We start from the raw sequence: 22,176 nt of genomic DNA, 5'->3' as shown, positions 1-22,176 counted from the left end.
TTCTTGTTTTAAGGAAAAAACACCTGAGTTTATTAACATTATTAAGCTTTAAAATTAACATGGCTTCCTTAACATAGTCAATATTCTATGGATGTTCGAGTTTGCATTGTCATCTATGTATTTAATTTTGCTTATTGACCAGGAGTTAAAGGAAGGCTGACATTCAGTCGTCACTCAGTATCCTTGAGGGGCTGATTCTAAGACCTTCCATGGATACCAAACTCTGGATGCCCAAGTGGGATTTTAGTTCCCCGACCAGGGATGGAACCTGTACCCCTTGCATTGGGATCAGGTAGTCTTAACCCCTGGACTAAAGTCCTATGCCATTTTATGGAAGGGACTTGGGCATCCAGGGATTCTGTTTTAAATGCCTTTCCTTGGAGTTTCTTTGGAGCAGAAGCCTCCAACCTCTTTCCACAAAAGAAATTAATCTTCTTTATGTTATCAGTTCAACCTTTGAAGGGCCTGGGGTTTAAGGTCAGACACACTGGTGGTCAAGCATGTCTATACAGCTGAGCCCCAAGAACACTCTGGACACCAAAGGCAGGATGAGCTTCCCCAGTTGTCAGTACTCTGTGTATATCGTCACACACCATCACTGGGACCGGTAAACACTGTCCACACAGCAGAGAGGGCGACTGAGAGCCACCTGCTTGCAACTCTCCTGGGCCCTGACCTGCGCTCCTCCTCCTTTGGCTGACTTTAATCTGAATCCTTTTGCTTTAATACACCACAATCTTGAGTGAAAAAAAAAAAAATCAATCAGAAAGAACTTAAAAGTCAAATACTTTCCCCCCAGACTAAATCCTTCCCCATACTCTGCCCCCTTCAATGTGGAAAACACACCTGTACTATAATACTTCTCAGACTCTTTTCAAAGTATTTTCTCAGACTGTGAGTGTTTGAAGAGAAGGGACCATCCCAAGGTTTTGACTAAGTTCAGTCTATAAGAACGAACAAGTGTGGGTTTCCTGGACAGACTGACAGTTGAGCGGGCCTAGGGGTGCCCAGGACTCAGCATGGCCATTGCAGGTGGTGGACATAGAGGATCAAGGCCAGGTGGTTGGAAGACTGGTCGGCCTGCAGCAGAGATGAGGCTGGGGGTGGAAAAGGAAGACACAGCTGGATATGAAATAATGGAGCCGGTTTCCATGGAAGACCCTGGAAGTGAGATGCTGGATATGAAATACTGGAGCCGGTTTCCATGGAAGACCCTGGAAGTGAGATGAAGGGATTGTGGTGCCATTCTAGGATCTCAGGAAGCTTGACTCACCAAACACTGCCGCCTGCTTGGTGCCCACCTCTGCATATAAAAACATGGTCGGCACGGCCTTGCAGAAAGCCAGGCAAGCAAACCATCCCCACACAATAGCATAAAAAATAGAGAAGACAACAGCTGAAGGCCCCAGGATAAGGCAGAGAAGGCTTTCCAGGTAAGGAATGCTTAAGTTGAGTGGCAGGGTGCATAGGAGCTCACTAGGTGAGGAAGCGGCCAAGGGCCAGCATTAGGGGTATCCCAGGATGGTGAGAGGATGTGGGGCATCCGAGGAGCAGCAAATAGCTACACATGACTGGGACGCTGAGACAAGAGGACCTCATGTGCCATGTCAAGGACTATCAATTTAATCCTGAAAGCAGCAGGAATGTTATGGTTGAAATCTGTGCACACCCCATATACGTCAAAGTCCTAACCCCTGGTCCCTCAGACTGTGATCTTACTGGAAATAGAATCAATGTAGACAGAATTCGTTAAGATGAGGTCACACTGGTATAGGGTGGGCCCTTCATCTAACAGGACAGACATTCTTGTAAGAAGAGAAGAGACACAGACACCAGGGAGAAGATGGCCACGTGCCACTGAAGGAAGAGAGAGGAGGGGAGCATCCTACAAGCCCAGGGACACCACGAACTGCCGACAACCGCCAGAAGACACAAGGCAGGATTCTTCCCTGCAGGTTTCAGAGGGAGCACAGCCCTTGATTTTTAGTCCATTTGCAGGACCTTGTCAGGCAGCCCCAACAAACGAATAGAGGGAAGCTGCCGTACAGGCAATTTGTCCTGGAGTCATAGAGGAGTGAGGAGAGGCAGCCAGGACTCAAGCTGAGCTGTAAGGAGGGGGCCCCCAAGGAAGGCAGACCCTGGTGTCAAGGGATCTAGTGGACAGCGAGACAATCACAGGTCAGGCAGTGTGTAGGGTGAATTAAGTAACCCTTTTGCAGGGGTCCCCAACCTCTGGGATCTGATGCCTGACGATCTGAAGTGGAGCTGATGTAATAATAACAGAAATAAAGTGCACAATAAATAGAATGCACTTGAATCATCCCCAAACTATCCATCCCCACCTGGTCTGTGGAAAATTTGTCTGCAATGAAACCGATCCCTGGTGCCAAAAACGTTGGGGACCGCTGCTCTACAGAACCCATAGCTTTAGTAACAGGCTACACCTGAGAGGATCATAAGACCTGGCCACAGGGTCATTGTGTACTCTGCTTTTGCAGGAGTTAAGAGCTGGAATTTTTTCATAATTGCAGTGTCTCAAAGTTTGATTCCCTACGCTATCCACATTTATTAAACTGTGCTGTAGTTATAATATAAGACCATAAAAACAAACATTTCAGGTTTCTAGGACATTAAGGTGCCTTGCGAATCACCCCTTTTTTTTTGGCTGTGCTGGGTCTTAATAGAGGAGTGTAAGATCTAGTTCCCTGATCAGGGGTTGAACCCAGGCCCCATGCACTGGGACCATGGAGTCTGGACCACCAGGGAAGTTTCCACCAAAGACTTAAAGACATTGAACTGAAATATCTTGAGAGTATTTTATGCCATTCTAACTAAATTAATGCCAATTCTTCATGCCTCAACAGATCACATTCTCCGGATACTTTGAAAACCAGGAATGTATCTCACACTGCACGCACACTAACACACGCGATGCTGTCAAAGGCATTTATCTGGTCATAAGTAAGAGGCAGTATCGAGTAGGGGAGCAGGGCTTCAGTCTGGCTGACTTTCTACAAATCAGCTAATCGCCATATCCTCATCTACAGCAGAATAATAAAATCTCCCATCACAGCAGACACACCACAGAGTGGTTACGGGATGGCAGGCAGGGATCCGAAGCCAGCTGCTGGGCTCGAATCCCACCTGGCATGCTTCCACGTTTGGCAACTTGCCTCACCCCTTGTGTCTCAGTTTTTCATCTATGAAGCAGGCAATGCCTACCTTTCAGGACTGTTTCAGGGGTAAAAGAGGTAATTGACAATGTATACCCACCCACATATGGGCAGCTCTCCATAACTGTAAGGCGTTCATATTTTTTCTTTCAATCTCAAGCTATATATTTTGATTTCTGAAGAAGGGGGTCATTAAAAATAGATAGTATTAAAATTAGACAAGCAGAGACTTCTCTGGTGGTACAGTGATTAAGAACTCGCCTTCCATTGCAGAGGACACAGGTTCCATCCCTGGTAGGGGAAATAAGATTCCACATGCCATATGGTGTAGCCAAAAAAATAATCAATTTAAAATAAATTAAAAAATAAAAAATAGATAAAATAAATAAAAATACATATTTAAAAAGACAAGTAGATAAAGACCTCACATAACCTAAGAAGAACACTCCTGACATGTGCAAAGCAAGAACAGAGTCTAACAAAGAGGGGGGGGGGGAAAAACACCAAAGTCATCACCATTAATGTAAAATGCGTAACCTACCGTATTAAGGGATATAGTGCTGGGGTCTGTGTCTTCCACTGGTTCCTTTGCCAAATGATCTATACACAAAACACAATGAGAGAATTTTCTTTAACTTAAAAGCACAAATGTATCCTTTGATAACTGTCTTCATATAAATGCAAGCTACCCCCGTCAGTTTGGAGAGAAACTTACTGTCGATCATTAGTAGAGACAAAATAAGAAAGAATGGGTCCAGTCTGCATCAAGAAAGTGATTAAGACAAACTACATTAAAATAAATAAATATATATATATGTATATATATATATATATCTGGACTACCCTGGTGGTCCAGTGGTGAAGAGTCCATCTGCCAATGTAGAGAACACAGGTTTGATCCCTGGTCCTGGAAGATCTCACACGCCGCAGGGCACCTAAGCTTGTGGGCCACAGCTGCTGAGCCCACACGCCCTGGAGCCTGCGCTCTACAGCAAGAGAGGCCACCGCGGTGAGAAGCCCGGACACTGCAGCCAGAGAGTAGCCACTGCTTGCACTTTCCATTGTATCCACTGAAAGCCCACCAGCAGCAATGAAGATCCAGCACAGCCAAAAAGAAATAATATTAAAAAAACATATTTTGTAACAGTTTACGTATAAACATCTACAAACACTGAGAGGTACAAATAACTACAAATGATGCAAAGTGAAAGTGAAGTCGCTCAGTCCTGTCCAGCTCTTTGCAACCCCATGGACTATAGCCTACCTTGCTCCTCCGTCCATGGGATTTTCCAGGCAAGAGTACTGGAGTGGGGTGCCATTTCCTTCTCCAGAGGATCTTCCCAACCCAGGGATCGAACCTGGGTCCCCTGCATTGTAGGCAGACGCTTTACCGTCTGAGCCACCAGGGAAGTCAAACATGATATTAATTAATGACTCTTTTACACTTTGGACTTTGAGACAGACTGGGACCTGGGACTCTTTACTGCAGTGCTCACACCTGACAAATATCTCCTTGAGCAACAGATACAAAGAAACTATAAGGGACTGAAAATAACTGTGTGCATGTGTAGTTGGGGCAAGTTATGAACAGCATACAATAAGGATCACAAAAAGGGCACAAACCAAATGCCATTTCTGAGGCACTGGGCACAAGGCAGGGAACTGCATGTGATCCCTGCACACAGCACCACCGCGGGGCTGGGCAGACCACTCAAGCCAGCCCTCTGGTCCATCCCCACCCTCGCCCCACTTAAGGAACTAGCCTGCCCTCTGTAGAGAGCAAGGGCGCCTGTTTTCTTGTTTTCACTCAAAGTAAAGCCTAGCCTGAATTCCTGATCTGGTTTCTTATCAGTTTCTATTGATTAAAAGACAGGGAAGCCTTGCGTGCTGCAGTCCCTGTGGTCCCAAAGACTCCCGACACGACTGAGTGACTGAATTACAACAACTGATTAGAGTCCAAGGACCCAGGTCAGCAACGATTTGATTATAACTTTGAGAAAGAAAATTAGAGAGAAAAAAAAAGCTCCCCCTTTACTAGACACTTTAGGAAACATCTGCTGGAAAACTATCTTGCTCGATAACCATATCTGAGTGGGATCCTCAGTATTTGTGCAGTCAGCACACAAGCTGCAAAACCCTAAGGGGCAGCCTTAGACTGGTCAAGATTCAACTTTCCTTTTTCTCCGAGATCATCATGAAGTACAGAACGTGGCCCAGGTCCTAGGTCCTGGGAATGCCTTGGGGCATCCAAACAAACAGGACAGGACAGCCTGTGGAGGCTTGTTCCTTCTCCCTAGACGTCTTTCATTGAGACTGTGTCTGGGCTTTTCACATTCTTCTCTCTGCGGGTGTTGACAATGCCCAAACAAAAAGTCATGTGAAGGGAACATCTCTCTATCTGTTTTATGATGGGCTACAGTCAATGAAGAGATTAAAGGAGGTGGCCCACAGAAGTGGGTGCAGACGGAGAGAGCTTTTGCCAGTGTCCCCCCACGGAGCAGGGGACAGACACGTGCAACTCCACAAGTAGGGACTGTGCCCTTGTCCCTGGCAGAGCCCACAGGTGGCAAGATCACATTACGGAATGCACAGAGGGGGCTAGCCCCTGGGTCCCAGGGTTCCCAGCCCCAGCAAAGAAATCCCATGATGTGGGTCTGGCACAGAAACAGAGGGCTCCTAGATCTCAGAGTCTTCTCAGGCTTGGACTCTGATGCACAAAAAATTCAAGGCCCTTCCTTTTCCAAGCACCATATCATCCTCTTAGACTCCTGTGTTACATTAAGGAAGGAGCCCAGTTCAAACTGAAATGGAATTTCCTGCCAGCCCAGCAGATGACAGACTCAGACTTGAGTTTCAATCGATATAAAGACAATAAGAACAAACTGTGTTGCTAACTCCGTTCTGAGTTTACAGAACTCCTGCTGCTCAAATAACAGACAATTATAATACAGACCACATGGTGCGAAGACAGGAGAAATGCCGAATGACATGGAAACACATGGGAGGAACGCAAGCCTGACCTGGGGTGCCTGGTGGAGAGCAAAGAGCCTGCACAGGAAGTGATTCCAGAGTCTGGAAGGTTGAGGTGGAGCCTGCCAGGAGAAAGAGTCAGGGAGGGGAAAGCATACTAGACAGAGGGAACAACACAGGCGAAGGCTTAGAGATGAAAAAGAACATGACACATTAGTGGACTTCAGCTAGGTCTAGCCGGACGCTTGCATTTGCTTTTCCAGTTTTGTTTTTCCGTCCTTCTCATGTTCTGGCTCTTGGATAGGGAGTGGGTAGTGGAAGACACACTGAGGAGCCTCAGGTCCCTTCTTCCCTCCTCCAATCACAGCCTAGTCTCAACCATTTCATTTTCCTTAAAGTGTATCTGAATGACAATACCTTTTTTTTTTCTTTTTTTGGCTGAGTGGCCTGGGGGATCTTAGTTCCCTGATCAGAGATCAAACCTGTGCCCCCTGCAGTGGAAGCACAGAATCTCAACCACTGGATGGCCAGGGAAGTCCTTGGATGATAATACTTTAAATGATTATCTCCACCACGGGTGTGGAAATTTAGCAGGTATCCTGTGCAGGTATCCTATGACATGCGGGGCTTCTTTCCTATAGAGACATTAATGTGAGAGGAAGTAAAAGGAAAAAAATAAAGAAGAAAATGGAGGAGACAGCTGGGAAAAGGCAGAAATACCCCCAAAGCAGCAGTGAGGACGCAAGTTGAACAGTTAGAGGGAAGGCGCACAGAGCTTCGGGGGAAGGCGTGGGTCTCGCCACCACCCCACTGAGACCTAGAGGTCTGAGGGACACCGTGACCGTGCATGACTCAAATAATCGTTCTCAGCCTCAGGCTCTTCGCCTGTAACACGAGGGGGTCCAGGTGGCTGGTTTCCACACCCAGCTGGTCAGTGTTACTCTGGTCCAGATTTGGGAATGACTCCCCCTGAGAATCTGCGCCTCAGAGGGTGATGGGGTGAACAGGAAAATACGGGCTGCCAACCACAAGTGTTTGGAGGCCCAAAGGCTCTTGCTTTGGTCTGAAATCTCTGAGAATAAATGAAATTTAAAATGAGAAGGGCAAGGAGAATTTAATTTTTGTCGTTGTTGTTTTTGGAAGCACAACAGCAGAGTGAAAGGGCAATCCAGCAAGGCAACGGGTTTCAGTTCAGTTCAGTTACATCCGACTCTTTGCAACCCCATGAACCGCTGCACACCAGGCCTCCCTATCCATCACCAACTCCCAGAGTTTACCCAAACCCATGTCCATTGTGTCAGTGATACCATCCAACCATCTTATCCTCTGTTGTCCCCTTCTCTTGCCCTCAATCTTTCCCAGCATCAGGGTCTTTTCAACTGAGTCAGCTCTTCCCATGAGGTGGCCAAAGTACTGGAGCTTCAGCTTCAACATCATTCCTTCCAATGAACACCCAGGACTAATCTCCTTTAGGATGGACTGCTTGGATCTCCTTGCAGTCCAAGGGACTCTCAAGAAGTCTTCTCCAACACTACAGTTCAAAAGCATCAGTTCTTCGGTGCTCACCTTTCTTTACAGTCCAACTCTCACATGCATACATGACTACTGGAAAAACCATAGCCTTGACTAGATGGACCTTTGTTGGCAAAGTAATGTCTCTGCTTTCTAATATGTTATCTAGGTTGGTCATAACTTTCCTTCCAAGAAACAAGCATCTTTTAATTTCATGGCTGCAGTCACCATCTGCAGTGATTTTGGAGCCCAAAAATATAAAGTCAGCCACTGTTTCCCCATCTATTTCCCATGAAGTGATGGGACTGAATGCTGTGATCTTCATTTTCTGAATGTTGAGCTTTAAGCCAACTTTTTCACTCTGCTCTTTCACTTTCATCAAGAGGCTCTTTAATTCTTCTTCACTTTCTGCCATAAGGGTGGTGTCATCTGCATATCTGAGGTTACTGATATTTCTCCCAGCAATCTTGATTCCAGCTTATGCTCATCCAGCCCAGCGTTTCTCATGATGTACTCTGCATAGAAGTTAAATGAGCAGGGTGACAACATACAGCCTTGACGTCCTCCTTTTCCTATTTGGAACCACTCTGTTGTTCCATGTCCAGTTCCAACTGTTGCTTCTTGACCTGCATACAGATTTCTCAAGAGGCAGGTCAGGTGGTCTGGTATTCCCAACTCTTTCAGAATTTTCCACAGTTTCTTGTGATCCACACAGTCAAAGGCTTTGGCATAGTCAATAAAGCAGAAATAGATGTTTTTCTGGAACTCTCTTGCTTTTTCCATGATCCAGCAGATGTTGGCAATTTGATCTCTGGTTCCTCTGCCTTTTCTAACATCATCTTGAACATCTGGAAGTTGACGGATCACATACTACTGAAGCTTGGCTTGGAGAATTTTGAGCATTACTTTGCTAGCATGTGAGATGAGTGCAAGTGTGCGGTAGTTTGAGCATTCTTTGGCTTTGCCTTTCTTTGGGATTGGAATGAAAACTGACTTTTCCAGTCAGGTGGTGAATGCTGAATTTTCCGAATTTGCTGGCATACTGAGTGCAGCACTTTCACAGCATCATCTTTCAGGATTTGAAATAGCTCAGCTGGAATTCCATCACCTCCACTAGCTTTGTTCATAGTGATGCTTCCTAAGGCCCACTTGACTTCACATTCCAGGATGTCTGGCTCTAGGTGAGTGATCACACCATCGTGATTATTTGGATCATGAAGATCTTTTTTGTACAGTTCTCCTGTGTATTCTTGCCACCTCTTCTTAGTATCTTCTGCTTCTGCCAGGTCCATATAATTTCTGCCCTTTATTGAGCCCATCTGTGCAAGAAATTTTCCCTTGGTATCTCTAATAGTCTTGAAGAGATCTCTAGTCACTATTTCAATAGAAAATAATATTCTATTATTTTCCTCTATTTCTTTGCACTGATCACTGAGGAAGGCTTTCTTATCTCTCCCTGCTATTCTTTAGAACTCTGCATTCAAATGGATATATCTTTCCTTTCCTTCTTTGCTTTTCCCTTCTCTTCTTTTCACAGGTATTTATAAGGCCTCCCCAGACAGCTATTTTGCTTTTTTGCATTTCTTTTTCTTGGGGATGGTCTTGCTCCTTGTCTCCTATACAATGTCATGAACCTCTGTCCATAGTTCATCAAGCACTCTGTCTATCAGATCTAGGCCCTTAAATCTATCTCTCACTTCCACTGTATAATCATAAGGGATTTGATTTAGGTCATACCTGAATGATCTAGTGGTTTTCCCTACTTTCTTCAATTTAAGTCTGAATTTGGCAAGAAGGAGTTGATGATCTGAGCCACAGCCAGCTCCCGGTCTTGTTTTTGCTGACTCTATAGAGCTTTTCCATCTTTGGCTGCAAAGAATATAATCAATCTGATTTTGGTGTTGATCATCTGGTGATGTCCATGTGTAGAGTCTTCTCTTGTGTTGTTGGAAGAAGGTGTTTGCTATGACCAGTGCGTTCTCTTGGCAAAACTCTATTAGCCTTTGCCCTGCTTCATTCTGTACTCCAAGGCCAAATTTGCCTGTTACTACAGGTGTTTCTTGACTTCCTACTTTTGCATGCCAGTCCCCTATAATGAAAAGGACATCTTTTTCGGGCGTTAGTTCTAAAAGGTCTTGTAGGTCTTCATAGAACCATTCAACTTCAGCTTCTTCAGCATTACTGATTGGGGCATAGACTTGGATTACTGTGATATTGAATGGTTTGCCTTGGAAACAAACAGAGATCATTCTGTTGTTTTTGAGACTGCACCCAAGTATACTGCATTTTGGACTCTTTCGTTCACTATTTCTTCTAAGGGATTCCTGCCCACAGTAGTAGATATAATGGTATTCTGAGTTAAATTCACCCATTCCAGTCCAGTTTAGTTCGCTGAATTTCAATGTTCACTCTTGCCATCTCCTGTTTGACCACTTCAATTTGCCTTGATTCATGGACCTAACATTGCAGGTTCCTTTGCAATATTGCTCTTTACAGCATCAGACCTTGCTTCTACCACCAGTCACATCCACAACGGGTTTAGAACTAGTCTTTGAAGGACTCTGAGGTCTTTTATTATTATTATTATTTAATTTATTTATTTGGCTGCATCAGATCTTAGCTGTGGCACACGGGATCTTTCATTGTGGGGTGGGGGTTCTCCAGTTGCAGCGCATGGGCCCAACAGTTACAGCAAGTGCGCTTAAGTGCCTCTTAGCATGTGGGATCTTAGTTCCCCAGCCAGGGATCAAACTTGCATCCCCTACATTGGAAAGCAGATTCTTCACCACTGGACCACCAGGGAAGTTCCATTTTTGTTTCTGTTTTTTATTATTTTCACTCGAATGGTTGTAACTGTACCAGCCTCTGACTTGGACCAGGCTGGGGATGATGTTCTTCCTTAGTGTCAAATCCGCCCACAGACCCAGAACCAGGCCCGAGGTGGCCCCCTTCATGCTTGTTCTCCCAGGCCCATGTTGTGTACCCAAAGATTATCTGGAGGAGGGCTGATCCTGGTTATTTGAGACCAGTCTAGCAGTAAGCATTTGTCCTAAAGTATTTTCTTAGAGCTCTTGGACCCACATGTTGACAATATTATTAAGTATAAAATAAAATAGTTTACTTTGAAGCTTTAAAATGTTTATTTTTACAGGCCCCAGGTAACAGCAGGCTGGGCCTCCAGACATGGTTCTGATATCAGACAAGACAAGGGCACAAAGGAGCGGACACAAAAAGAAGGACCACGTGAGCTCCAAGGAGGCAAGGCCAGCAGGTCAGTGAGGGGCTGGTGGGGACCTTCCTACTGCTACTGGCTGCCACTACACTCTCCCAAAGCTGCCTCCACTCTCCTGGGTCGGTGACTCTACACGAGGCAGTGCATGCTACGTCGCTCCAGTCATGTCCAGTTCTTTGCAACCCTTATGGACCATAGCCCATGAGGCTCCTCTGTCAATGGGATTCTTCAGGCAAGAATACTGCAGTGGGTTGCCATTTCCTCCTCCTGGGATCTTCCCAACCTAGGAATCGAACCCCATCTCTTTCCTCTCCTGCACTGGCAGGCAGGTTCTTTACCACTAGTACCCCACACAAACCAGAGATCACCCCAAATGAGCTGGTAACTGGCCAAAGAGGATCTCACTGCCGGCAGTGAGAAGATGTTTCATTCATATGAGCATCTCCTGGGGAGCTCCTCAAAAGGCATGAGCAAAACCCAATGGTGAACTGATGTCACTGGGCAGCTGGAGGGACACCCAGCCCGGCTCCCAGAGCCCCAGGTGAGAGCAAGTGAGAGCAAGTGAGGCCCACTTACTTCTCTGGGCCTCAAGATACCAGTCTTCACTATTCAGGGGTGAACAGAGAGCCTCCCCATGCTCTTCCAGCTTTGTAAGTTCACGAGTGGGGACTTCCCTGGTGGCCCAGGGGTTAAGATGCCGCATTCCCAGTGTAGGGGACATGGGTTCGATCTCTAGTTGGGAAACTAGGATCCTGCATGGCGCAGACAAAAGAAAATAAATAAATACTCTACATATATGTATATGATTTTTTTTAAGTCCATGAGGAGTGAAAAGTACAGGCCCCACAGGGAAAGGAGCATCTTCAGGTGAAAGTCACAGGAAGCCCAGTTACAATTACAGCTCCCTCTTACACAGTGCCCCCTCAGGGCTGCCTGGTTTGCACAGAGCCCCAGTTCATCCTCAGAGCCACCTGAGAAAGGACCATGTCTCTCCTTTGTCCATACTGAGTGTCCAAAGTCACAGGGCAAAGGAAGAGCCAGAATTTGGATCTGGGACTTTCTGACTTCAAAATCTGCCTGTTTTCCACTACCTTCAGGGTGCCAGACATGGTCCATGCACTGGTCACTTGATGACAGGCTCTCCTATGGGGAGGGGGAGGGGGATTTCTGCGCCCAGGATTTCCCTTCTCATAAGGGTACCAGTCACGTTGCATGACAGCCCACTCTAATGACTTCATTTTGACTGCTTCTGTAAAGACTCTATTCCCAAATAAAGTCACATTGTGAGTTATTGGGGGTTACGATGCCAACAAAATTTGTGGGGTGCAGGGAAGAGTTCAACCTGTAACGATTCACTCTCAGGCCCTCAAGTTCATGTCCTTCCCATGTGCAAAATACATTCACCCAACATTCCCCAAAGTGGTCATCATGCCAGCATCAACTCTAAATGCAAAATCCCATCTACCCATCATCCACTCAAAGACCCAGCTCTCATCAGCTTCCAGATGAGAATTCCCAGGAGTCCTGGAGCCCGTGGACTGCAGCTGGCAGCCTCTCCACCAGGAATGACGGAGGAGAGCTGCCCAGCACAGAAACACATACATGGGCAAGCTGCCCAAGAGCAGCCCGGTCATGTCCAGACATCTCCCTTTATGAATCACGTTAGATAAGGGCCAAAAGTTCCTCGAGACAGTTTTTCAGAGGAAGTTCAAAGATCTCCTCTAAAGATGTTCTTTCAGGGAAACAAAGAGGAAAGCGTGTCACAGCTTACTGGCTTTCTCAAGTCTCAGGAGCCAAGAGAGTGAGGCCTCTTATGCTTCTTAGTGAAGAATTAAAGGCAATTCTTTGAACCTGTGATATCAGAGTTAATTTATTTTTCCTTTGTTATTATTTTTTGTACCTAAGCTTTTCTTTTGACCTACAGCTGTTTTCACTCCTGAGTCTAAAGAAGCCCTAGAGTCCTAACCGTATTCAGGATTACAGAAGCTCTCAGGGCAGGAGCGCTGTGTAATCTTCTTCCCCGTCTTAGGCGGCAGCCCTGCTCTGTCCTCCTTGGACCTCAGAGCAGGGGCTGAACAAGCTGAGAAGGAACCAGGGATCAAGAAGGTGTGCCTCTGGATGGGGGCCAAGCCGAGGGGGTCCAATCGAAGCGGGCGAGGGAAGGGGAGAGGAGAGGAAGAGACGAACCCAGGGACGGAAGAGGAGACACAGACGAGGGGAAACACTTGGGTAGAGAGAAGGAAACTTAGAGGCATGGTGAGGAAGGGAAAGAGAGGAAGTGGGCATTGGAAAAACCCATAGGAAGGGGAAGGAAGAAAGGGAAATCGCAGCCTGTCACCACTTTCTGGTGGAGAAAGAACTGACTGGTCTAGCTTTGATAACAAGGATGCTCCCACTTTAGCCCTGGTTTAGTGCTACTGGTGTTTGCCAGAAGGACAGGGTGCCACCTCAGACCCATCCAAGCCAGGAAGGCTCAGAGGGGTGCAAGAGAGGTGAGAGGCCACCTAAGGGGCTGTCCTGAGCCAGTATCTAGGGCTAGGGCTCCCAGAGAGCAGCCCCACTGTGCAGTGCAAACAGGACCCAGAGAATGCACAAAGGCAGAATATACGCTGATGTGCTCTGTGGCCCGGGGCACTTAACTCACTGCAAGGAAGCCATGAACTCTTCCACCTCCCCAGCTCTCTCGACTTTCAAAGCCTCCTTCTTCCTCTCCTTAATATCTGTATGAATGCAAACCAGATTTTATTCCTATTCAGCAGGCAATTCTGACTCATTCCATGTTGGACGGTTTATTAGTGGTAGAGACAGAGACTGACTACACTGTAACCAGCACGACTATTTTCCTTCCAATGTAAATTTTTAGTGTAAAGAGTTGTTTTTTAAATTAAGATCATACAGTATAATACTATTCACCTTTGTTATATGCATGTGGATATACCGAGATTTTTATTATTTTTCAACTTTACAAGGTGAACACAGTTAACATATCTAACTCGATGAATCAGTTTCTAAGATGCCAACATGGGAAGAGCTTTTGCTGCCCACAGTTTAAGGCATTGTGCAGTTGCTAAGTTGTGCATGATTCTTTGCAACCCTATGGATTGTAGCACGCCAGGCTTCCCTGTCCTTCAACATCTCCCAGAGTTTCCTCACACTCATGTCCATTGAGTCGGTGATGCCATCTAGCCATCTCATCCTCTGTCATCCCCTTCTCCTCCTGCCTTCAATCTTTCCCAGCATCAGGGTCTTTTCCAATGAGTTGGCTCTTTGCATGAGGTAGCCAAAGTATTGGAGCTTCAGCTTCAGCATCAATCCTTCCAGTGAATATTCAGGGTTGATTTTCTTTAGAATTGACTGGTTTGATCTCCCTGCAGTCCAAGGGAATCTCAAGAGTCTTCTCCAACACCACAGTTCAAAACATCAATTCTTCAGCGCTCAGCCTTCTTTATGGTCCAACTCTCACATCCATACATGACTACTGGAAAAACCATAACTTTGACTATAGGGACCTTTGTTGGCAAAGTAATGTCTCTGCTTTTTAATATGCTAAGTTTGTCATAGTTTGAGGCATAGGTATTTACATTTTATATTTTCCATTCATTTGCCTACAAAGGTCCGTATAGTCAACGCTATGGTTTTTCCAGTAGTTACATATGGATATTAAGAACTGTACAGTAAAAAAGGTTGAGCACCAAAGAATTGATCCCCACAAACTGTGGTGTGGGAGAAGACTCCTGAGAGTCCCTTGAACTGCAGGGAGATCAAACCAGTCAATCCTAAAGAAAATCAACCCTGAATATTCACTGGAAGGATTGATGCTGAAGCTGAAGCTCCAATACTTTCTCCACCTAATGGGGAGAACTGAATCATTGGAAAAGACCCTGATGCTGGGAAAGATTGAAGGCAGGAGGAGAAGGGGACGACAGAAGATGAGATGGTAGGATGGCATCACTGACTCAATGGACACGAGTGTGATCAAACTCTGGGAGACGTTGAAGGACAGGGAAGCCTGGTGTGCTGCAGTTCATGGGGCTGCAGAGTTGGACATGATGGAGTGACTGAACAACAATTCATTTACTGAGATGACAAGTATTTAGCCAAGGCTTACTATGTGCTGTGTACGGGCCCGGGTGTTGGAGATAAACTGTCGAGCCTTCTGTCTAAGAACTCATAAATGGGGGAGAAAGACAATGGTGAAATTTCATGGCTAGAAACGGTGACAAGCGCTGGAAGGGTACACCAAGAGTGTGTAACGTAGAGCCAGATCTTTATCCATTTTTATCTGAAATCTGAATGGTGAGCAGGAGATAACTGGAGCGGGGTGATGAGCGGACAGGAACTTGAAGGGGGTCTTCCATGTGCAAAGGCCAGGAGGCAGGTGGTCCAAGGCTCTCAAGGATACAGAGGAGGTGGCGTGGCTGCAACCCAGAGAGACAGAGCAGGCTCACCAACTGAAGGGAGACCTAGAGGTCCATAACAGAGTACACTGTTAAAGGACTGAGATATATGCGAAAGTCAGCTCAGGTTTCTAAGTAGAGGAAGGACAGGTCTGAGTTGATATTAAAAGGTCACTCTAGTCACTTTTAGGTGATCAGGTTGGTGGAAAGCAAGAGTGGGTGTGGAAACACAAGTTGGGAGGTCAGTGCAGGAAATTAGGTGAGAGCATGGTAACTGGGTTTGGGGTAGAGACGGGAAAATTCCATTTAACAAGTTTCACATTATCACCACTTGTGGCTTCATTACAGAAATGAAAGGGGCAAGTGGGTGTGTCCTGGTGGTTATAGAAATGAAATGAGACATCAGAAAGAAGTCATTTTTAAATCTTTCTTTTTAATGGAAGAACTCTATCTAATTGATGATAGAATTCCAGAGTGGGAATGGACATGAGGGTATATTCAGATGCCTGAAGATGTTCCTAAGCATCTCTGCAAGTGACAGAGACATCTCTACGATCCCCATTCTTTGTAGGAAGCCAAAAAGAGCCCACCATAAGCTTAGGTTCTACCTTTTAAAAGTCAAGAGACAGGTTCATACCGAATGACATCCTGAGCTCTCTCGTCCTACCACATGTGCTGGGATTCCAAGTCCCTTTGTTTCGGGTTGTGTGCGTCCATCTTGGCTGGGCCACACAGACTAAGTACCACGACTGAAATTCTGGATCCTGCAATGCTATTACTGCCATCTAAGATCCCACTAGTTGCCCTGGTGGACTCATCATACTTTTGACTCACTGACGCTTTTATGTGTGATGCTGTGTCCCAGCCCCCACCTTCTCTGGTGCCACTGACTGGGGGGGAGTGGGGGGCCCAAGCAGACTTTCTATATATCCCCATTCAACGGGTCCCTATAAAGATATTTTTGAATCTCCCTCACCATCATCATTTAGTAAGATCTAAAACCACCATTCATAAAATCTAGCTTGACACCTCTTGTACCTAGTCAGTTAGGTTTTCAGAAGAGGAGGTGTATGTGGAGACGAGAGTTGGGGGGCAGGGGCAGAATTTCTCCCTTAATTTCTCTTGTTTTTTCAAACAATGAGAATGAGGGAGGAGAAGGATATCCAAACAATGCATTTATTTTCCATTTCTTATAGATAAAATGTTTACCATTCCCTACTTGAAGAAAAATTTAGATCTTCCTTTAAGATCTCCAGGAAGCCCTCCCAGACCCAGCACAACACAATGCCAATTTAGTGATCTTCTGACTCAGCTCCAGGTACTTTCTGTCTCCTCCTAACTGCTCAAGCCCCAAGTGAACAATGAAACAGTCAAGCTCCCATGCTGCCCAAGAAATAAAATAGGAAACACGTCTTTAAGCAGTTCCATATACCTGGGTTTCTCCCTAACCTTTCCTGCCTAAACAAAACTAGAAACAGCCCCAGTGTGCTCTGGGGGATACATCATTCATTCATTTGGGTGTTCAACAAACATCCACTGAGGATTAGCCAAGGTTATGGGAGAGGAAAGACAGAATTCTCCAAGATGAAGTCTGAGAAAGATTCTAAATTCAAGTGAGATCAACAGCTAGATCCTGACCTCAGGTGCAACACAGTGTTTTACGGTTCTTAACTTCAAGTCAGATGGAAGAAAAGGATGGATCCTGGCTTCAGGTACAAACAATGTTTAACGATAAGGACAGAACTAGCGGCCGTTCTAATCAAAGGCCTCTACAGGTGGGATCCCACAGGTGGGATCCACCGCTTGTTTTGCGGATACGTTTACGAAATAGCTCCAAGAGCCAATATTTAGAACCCAAAACATTTAATAAAAGTGAAACGAGGAGAGAAGAGGAGAAACGAAAAGCACGTGAATGGGGAGAAAGAACGAGCTCGGGAGGAAGAAAAGCACCCCCACCCACCCCTTGCGCTCTCCTCTGCCTGAGAGGTTTGAGAAGCTTGTTTCAACCTGGCACTCTGGGTCCAGAACAAAGCGGCTGGGGCCACAGAGCGGGAAGAGGAAAGGGCAGTCTCAGGCGTCCGAGGGGTTGACGGGGGCTGCGGGGGGCGCAGGAGGCGGGTGCCCCCAGCGGCCGCTCCCTCGGGGCCCGGGCGCCTCCGCCGTCTCCCGATCCGACCTGAGCGACCCTGGGTGGGGCGCCGCGGTCCAGGGTGGTCCCAGGTCGCCCCTCAGGGCTCGCAGGGAGCTCGGCCCCGACAGCCCTGCCGCAGCCGCTGGCGTCGCGACCCGCGGTCCCCGCTCCAGGTGAGGGCGCGGCGCGGTGTCACCTTACCTGCGCGCAGAGGGTCGTCCGGAGAAGCCATGGGGGCGGGGTGGGGCCGACGGGCGCCCGAGGGGCCTGGGCGGCCTCCGGGACTGGGGAGAGCCGGGTGCTGAGCCAGGGAGCCCTGCAGTCCCGACGCGCGGGGAGCAGATCTCAGTGGCTCCGCGCGCCCCTCCTCCTCCAGCGCCTCCTCCGTCTCCTCCTCCGCAGCTCTTCCCCGCGCTCACTTCCTGCTTGGCAATTAGCAAAGCCCCTGCTCGCGCGTCCCGATCCCCCCCGCCCCCCAGCCCTGCGGAGGCGCGGGCGGGAACGCGGGTCCCACAGGCCGGAGCGTGGGGAGGAGTCCCCTGCTGCCCGGGACTCCCAGCGCCCGCCGCGGGCGCCCTTCCAGTCCCGCGTCCGGGTCCCCCGGCAGGTCCCGCCGCGGAGCTCGCGTGTCTGCTGCCCGGCACCGGCGGCGAAGCAATTATTAATTAGCCTTAAAACCTGGCTGCAGTCACGGGTCGCCCTACGGGCGCCTCATCTCGCCCCGAATCCGGACGCAACTTTCCTCCGCGCACAGGCCTGGGCTGAGATGCCTGGCGGCGATCTGATATTTAAACCATTTCCTGATCTTTAGGCAGTGAACGCCGCTGCATGATGGCACACGCTAATAATTTCTGTTTTGATTTTTCTTTGGCATTGGTTATTACATGACCTCCAGGTTAAGTGCAACACAAAAGGAGTGAGAAGAGGAGGCGTGATACACGGTCGCACAGCCTCGCTAGAAAGATAGCTTAGCATTCCCTTGGAAATGCCGAATCGGTTCTTTAATAAACGAAAGTCTAAATACAACTTCTGAACTTAAATGCCATTTCCACCCTCCCCCCGCCCCCGACCGGCAGCTCTTAAATCTACATTTCAGTATATCCCCCCAGAAGTGAATTTCCAGTTTTTGTCTCAAAACTGGCGGTAGCACCGGGTACCCCAAAGGCGGAGACTGGCCTTTGTGTTTGGAAGATTGTGTATGGATATTTTTGTATTAAAAAACATTTAAAAGCAAAAAAAAAAAAAAAGGTATTTTAAATTTTTAATTTTCATTTCATTTTATTCCAGTTATGTGCGCACGACTGGAATCCTTTACTAAGAATATATATATGTTGGTTATATTTTAACTAAATCTAGCATCAATCATAAATCTTTTTTTATATAGTGGTTACAGGTAATTTAAAAGGAATCTCTTAAGGGTTTAAAATAATCTCTGTCTTTCTTCGCAGGTAAGAATTGAAAGGTAGAAATTAACTGGAAAGAGATAACTAATAGCTTTTAGTCAATTTATCAGAAAGGAGCAGCCTCTAGCTAAAACCCAGCTCTAAAAATGCAGGAAAGCAGAAAGTATCTATCATACATACCCTCTTGGCAACCAGAGGCCTGCTTTGTGCCTCTCCCCATCTGTTTAGTAGTCCTGAGGCCCATGGCACTCTCCAGATCCCAGACGGTTGCCTTATTCTCTAGAATATGCCGTGGAAGGAACTAGAGGCTCAGAGAAGAAGGTCACACCGAGTGTGGACCTTCTGACGGAGAGCTTGCTGGGGAATTTGTGGGTGGGAGGATGAACTTCCTTTTGGTCTGCCTTCTGATAGGAAGGGAAATTTTTTTAAAGGGTGTTTTAGCATCCATTCTGAGGTTTGGTTTGTGGTTCTTTACTTCTCATGAAGGTGGAATTATTTCTGAGGTTGGTTCTCAAGAACCACATATCAAGTTAGGAACACAACCTCAAGCATTGTTCTAAAGCTGGTTTGCTTTTCAAAACCCTGAATTAATTGTTTTATTACTCCCAGTCTTATTATATCAAATAGAAGGCAGGTGGCAGAAACACACTTTAAGGTTAATTTTTTAAAAGAAAATGTACTATACATAATAAAGGTTATTATTCCCTTTCATCCTATTTCCTTGTACCTGATCTTATGAACTGCAACCATAACCCCTCATTACCTTATTTTTCCCATGTGTTTTGTGAACTCTAAAGGCTAATCCAAATGGAACTATTTTTTAAATTTACAAAAAACTAATTAAAGAACAACTATCATCCACCAGAGCTCCCAAAGTGCTCCCATACAATCTATTGTCACACTGTCCGGCTTTGGCTTCTACTGATGCCTGCAGAGTGTTTTAAAACACTCTTTAACATAGATATTTTTTACTTTTCTTAATAGCACCTAGATTAACGCATGAATCTCAGAATCACAATAAATCACAGAGTCAGACATGCTGGGTTTGACTCATGGGTTTCTCACCAAGAGTTTTGTTACTTTAGCAAGTAATTGAAACTCCAAGTCTGTAAGAATGTGTAGGGTTATGAAAGTGAAATGAAATCATGTATATATAAAAATCCCCTTCATGGATCACAGCCTTGTCATGGTGAAAGGGCTTTTGTAACTCAGTGAAGTTATAAATCCACCCAAGACGGACGATGAAGAAGGCTGAGTACCAAAGAATTGATGCTTTCAAACTGGGGTGCTGGAGAATACTCTTGGGAGTCCCTTAGAGTGCAAGGAGATCAAACCAGTCAATTCTAATGGAAATCAACCCTGGATATTCATTGGAAGGGCTGTTGCTGAAGCTCTAATACTTTGGCCACCTGATGGAAAGAGCCGACTCATTGGAAAAAACCCTGAAGGGAAAAGGAGAAGGGGATGGCAGAGTATGAGATGGATAGACAGCATCACCACCTCAATGGACAGGAATTTGAGCCAACTCCAGGAGATGGTGGAGGATAGAGGAGCCTGGCGTGCTGCAGTTCATGGAGTTGCCAAGAGTCAGACACAACTTAGCAACTGAACAAGAACAACAAACAAATATATAAACATACCTAAAAGTGCCTTGCTTATAGTAGGTACAAATAAACCAGCTACCTTCCTGCCTTCATTCTTTCCTTGGAATTTAACTTTACTGTGAGAAGCTCCTATTCCCTTTGCTACAAAAAATGAACCAATATTTGTTATAATGTTCACACATAGCATGGATCAATGGATTGATTGATAGCTCTGTATGCACCAAAGAAGATGCCAAGCCTGGGAAACCAAAGTAAGAAACTGTGAAATTTTAGGAGTCAGATTTGCCAATACTCATCCACAGTAGAACTGAAATGATGAAAGTTTAAAACAGGAAATGACATGTGTATAAAAAAGGGACTGAAGACATATGTAAGCCCAAGCGGCTTGGTGGTAACCACCTTCAGACTGACAAGTTTGCCATGGAAGCTTTCAGGCAAATTTTGAGACGTTCATTTATAAAGCTTTAAGTGGAGGGAAAACTGCTGGTCTTGTGTCTTTGCACAGACAATGACAGTGATCAAAAATGTTATCTTCAAAAGGGGAAAACAGCAACTCAAAACATAGCTTATTTGATTCATCACTGAAATATGTTGCTTTTTCTCATTTTACATTATTTTGGGTGTTATTAAATTTATGTAACCTGAGATAAAAAGTTATACTTCCTTATTTCAAAAGGTATGCATATTGTGAACAAATGAACCCAGTAAACTGGTTAGACCTGCAATGAAAGCATGTGGGTTTAGGACCACAGGAGACTCCTTACATTCCAGAATGGGACAATCCCTCAGTTGAATTGATTTGATATACCCTTGAGGCCGTATGTGTGGTGGAAGAGGCCCAAATGAGGGTTAATAAGTTCATTTGAACAGGTATTTGCTGATGTTTGACTAGAGTATGTTAAAGCAGTGGTAATGAGTCTCTGTTGTTTTTGCTATATAACTTCTCATAGGAATGTCAGTTTTCTCCCGGAGAACCATCATTCCACAGTCAATCCATGTGATCAGGCAATGGCACCATCACCCCACCTCCTGACTCTAAGGATTGGCACGTGACCCAGGAATAGCCTTTCTAAGCATTGCTGAATGAGCCAACAAGCCTGGAAGATGCATGGGGCCCTCAGTGGGACAGCTGGGAGATGGGTTTCTTTTCTTTTCTTTTTTTTTTTTTTTGGCCACACAGCATGTGGAACCTTAGTTCTCAGACTAGGGATCAAACTCCAGCCCCGTTCAGTGGAAGTACAGAGTCTTAACCACTGGACCTCCATGGAATTCTCAAGATGGGTCTTTACATACCCCAAGATCACAGAGCCTGTGTGCAGTGGAAAAAATAAGCAGGAGTGAAATGTTTGGGAGGGAGAGAGCCTTGAATGCCAGACAAAAGCACTTGAAACAATTTTTCAGCAACAGGAAGCCGGGAAGCTAGTTTTTGAAAAGTTGCATATGAAAATTGGTGTTTTTAGAGGATTAGTCTGGCAGCTGTGTGGAGGATAGGATGGGGTGAGGAGAGAATGCAGGCCAAGAACCATTTCATCTTTACAATACACTGTAATTTACTACAGAGGTGAATTTACATCCTTGTCCAAACGTGGGTGAAATTCATACTTGAAATTTTAAAATGTCTTTTTATGGCCCTTTATTTTTGGTGACCTTTTTAAGCATTCATTGTCTCACACCATTTGATTCCCTTGTAGGTTTGCATATATGCATAAAAATGATGTATTCCAAAATGTTAACAGAGGGACTGAAAAACTTAA

General features: G+C 45.9%; 1 protein-coding gene and 1 non-coding gene across 3 annotated transcripts in view; both read right to left on the bottom strand.

Moving 5' to 3' along the window:
* Positions 1-19,159, bottom strand: part of EDARADD (EDAR associated via death domain) — a 64,293-nt gene extending 45,134 nt beyond the window's left edge. Inside the window, exons 1-2 of one of the 2 annotated variants that reach the window (XM_069571604.1) lie at positions 18,999-19,159; positions 3,715-3,773 (exon numbers count right to left, since the gene is read on the bottom strand). In XM_069571604.1, the coding sequence (XP_069427705.1) occupies positions 3,715-3,773; positions 18,999-19,062 (123 nt within the window). In that variant the 5' untranslated portion in view covers positions 19,063-19,159. Of the gene's footprint in view, positions 1-3,714; positions 3,774-17,616; positions 18,232-18,998 lie in introns of those variants that run through there. The other variant, XM_069571605.1, reaches the window with a different exon arrangement.
* On the bottom strand, positions 4,511-4,582 carry TRNAC-ACA (transfer RNA cysteine (anticodon ACA)). Its single transcript has one exon. It is a non-coding gene; the product is annotated as a tRNA-Cys (tRNA).
* Positions 19,160-22,176: the final 3,017 nt, after the last annotated feature.

This window comes from Ovis canadensis, chromosome 25, assembly GCF_042477335.2.
Source record: "Ovis canadensis isolate MfBH-ARS-UI-01 breed Bighorn chromosome 25, ARS-UI_OviCan_v2, whole genome shotgun sequence".
NCBI classification, from domain to species: domain Eukaryota; kingdom Metazoa; phylum Chordata; class Mammalia; order Artiodactyla; family Bovidae; genus Ovis; species Ovis canadensis.
This window is presented reverse-complemented; position numbering and strand designations above follow the sequence as displayed.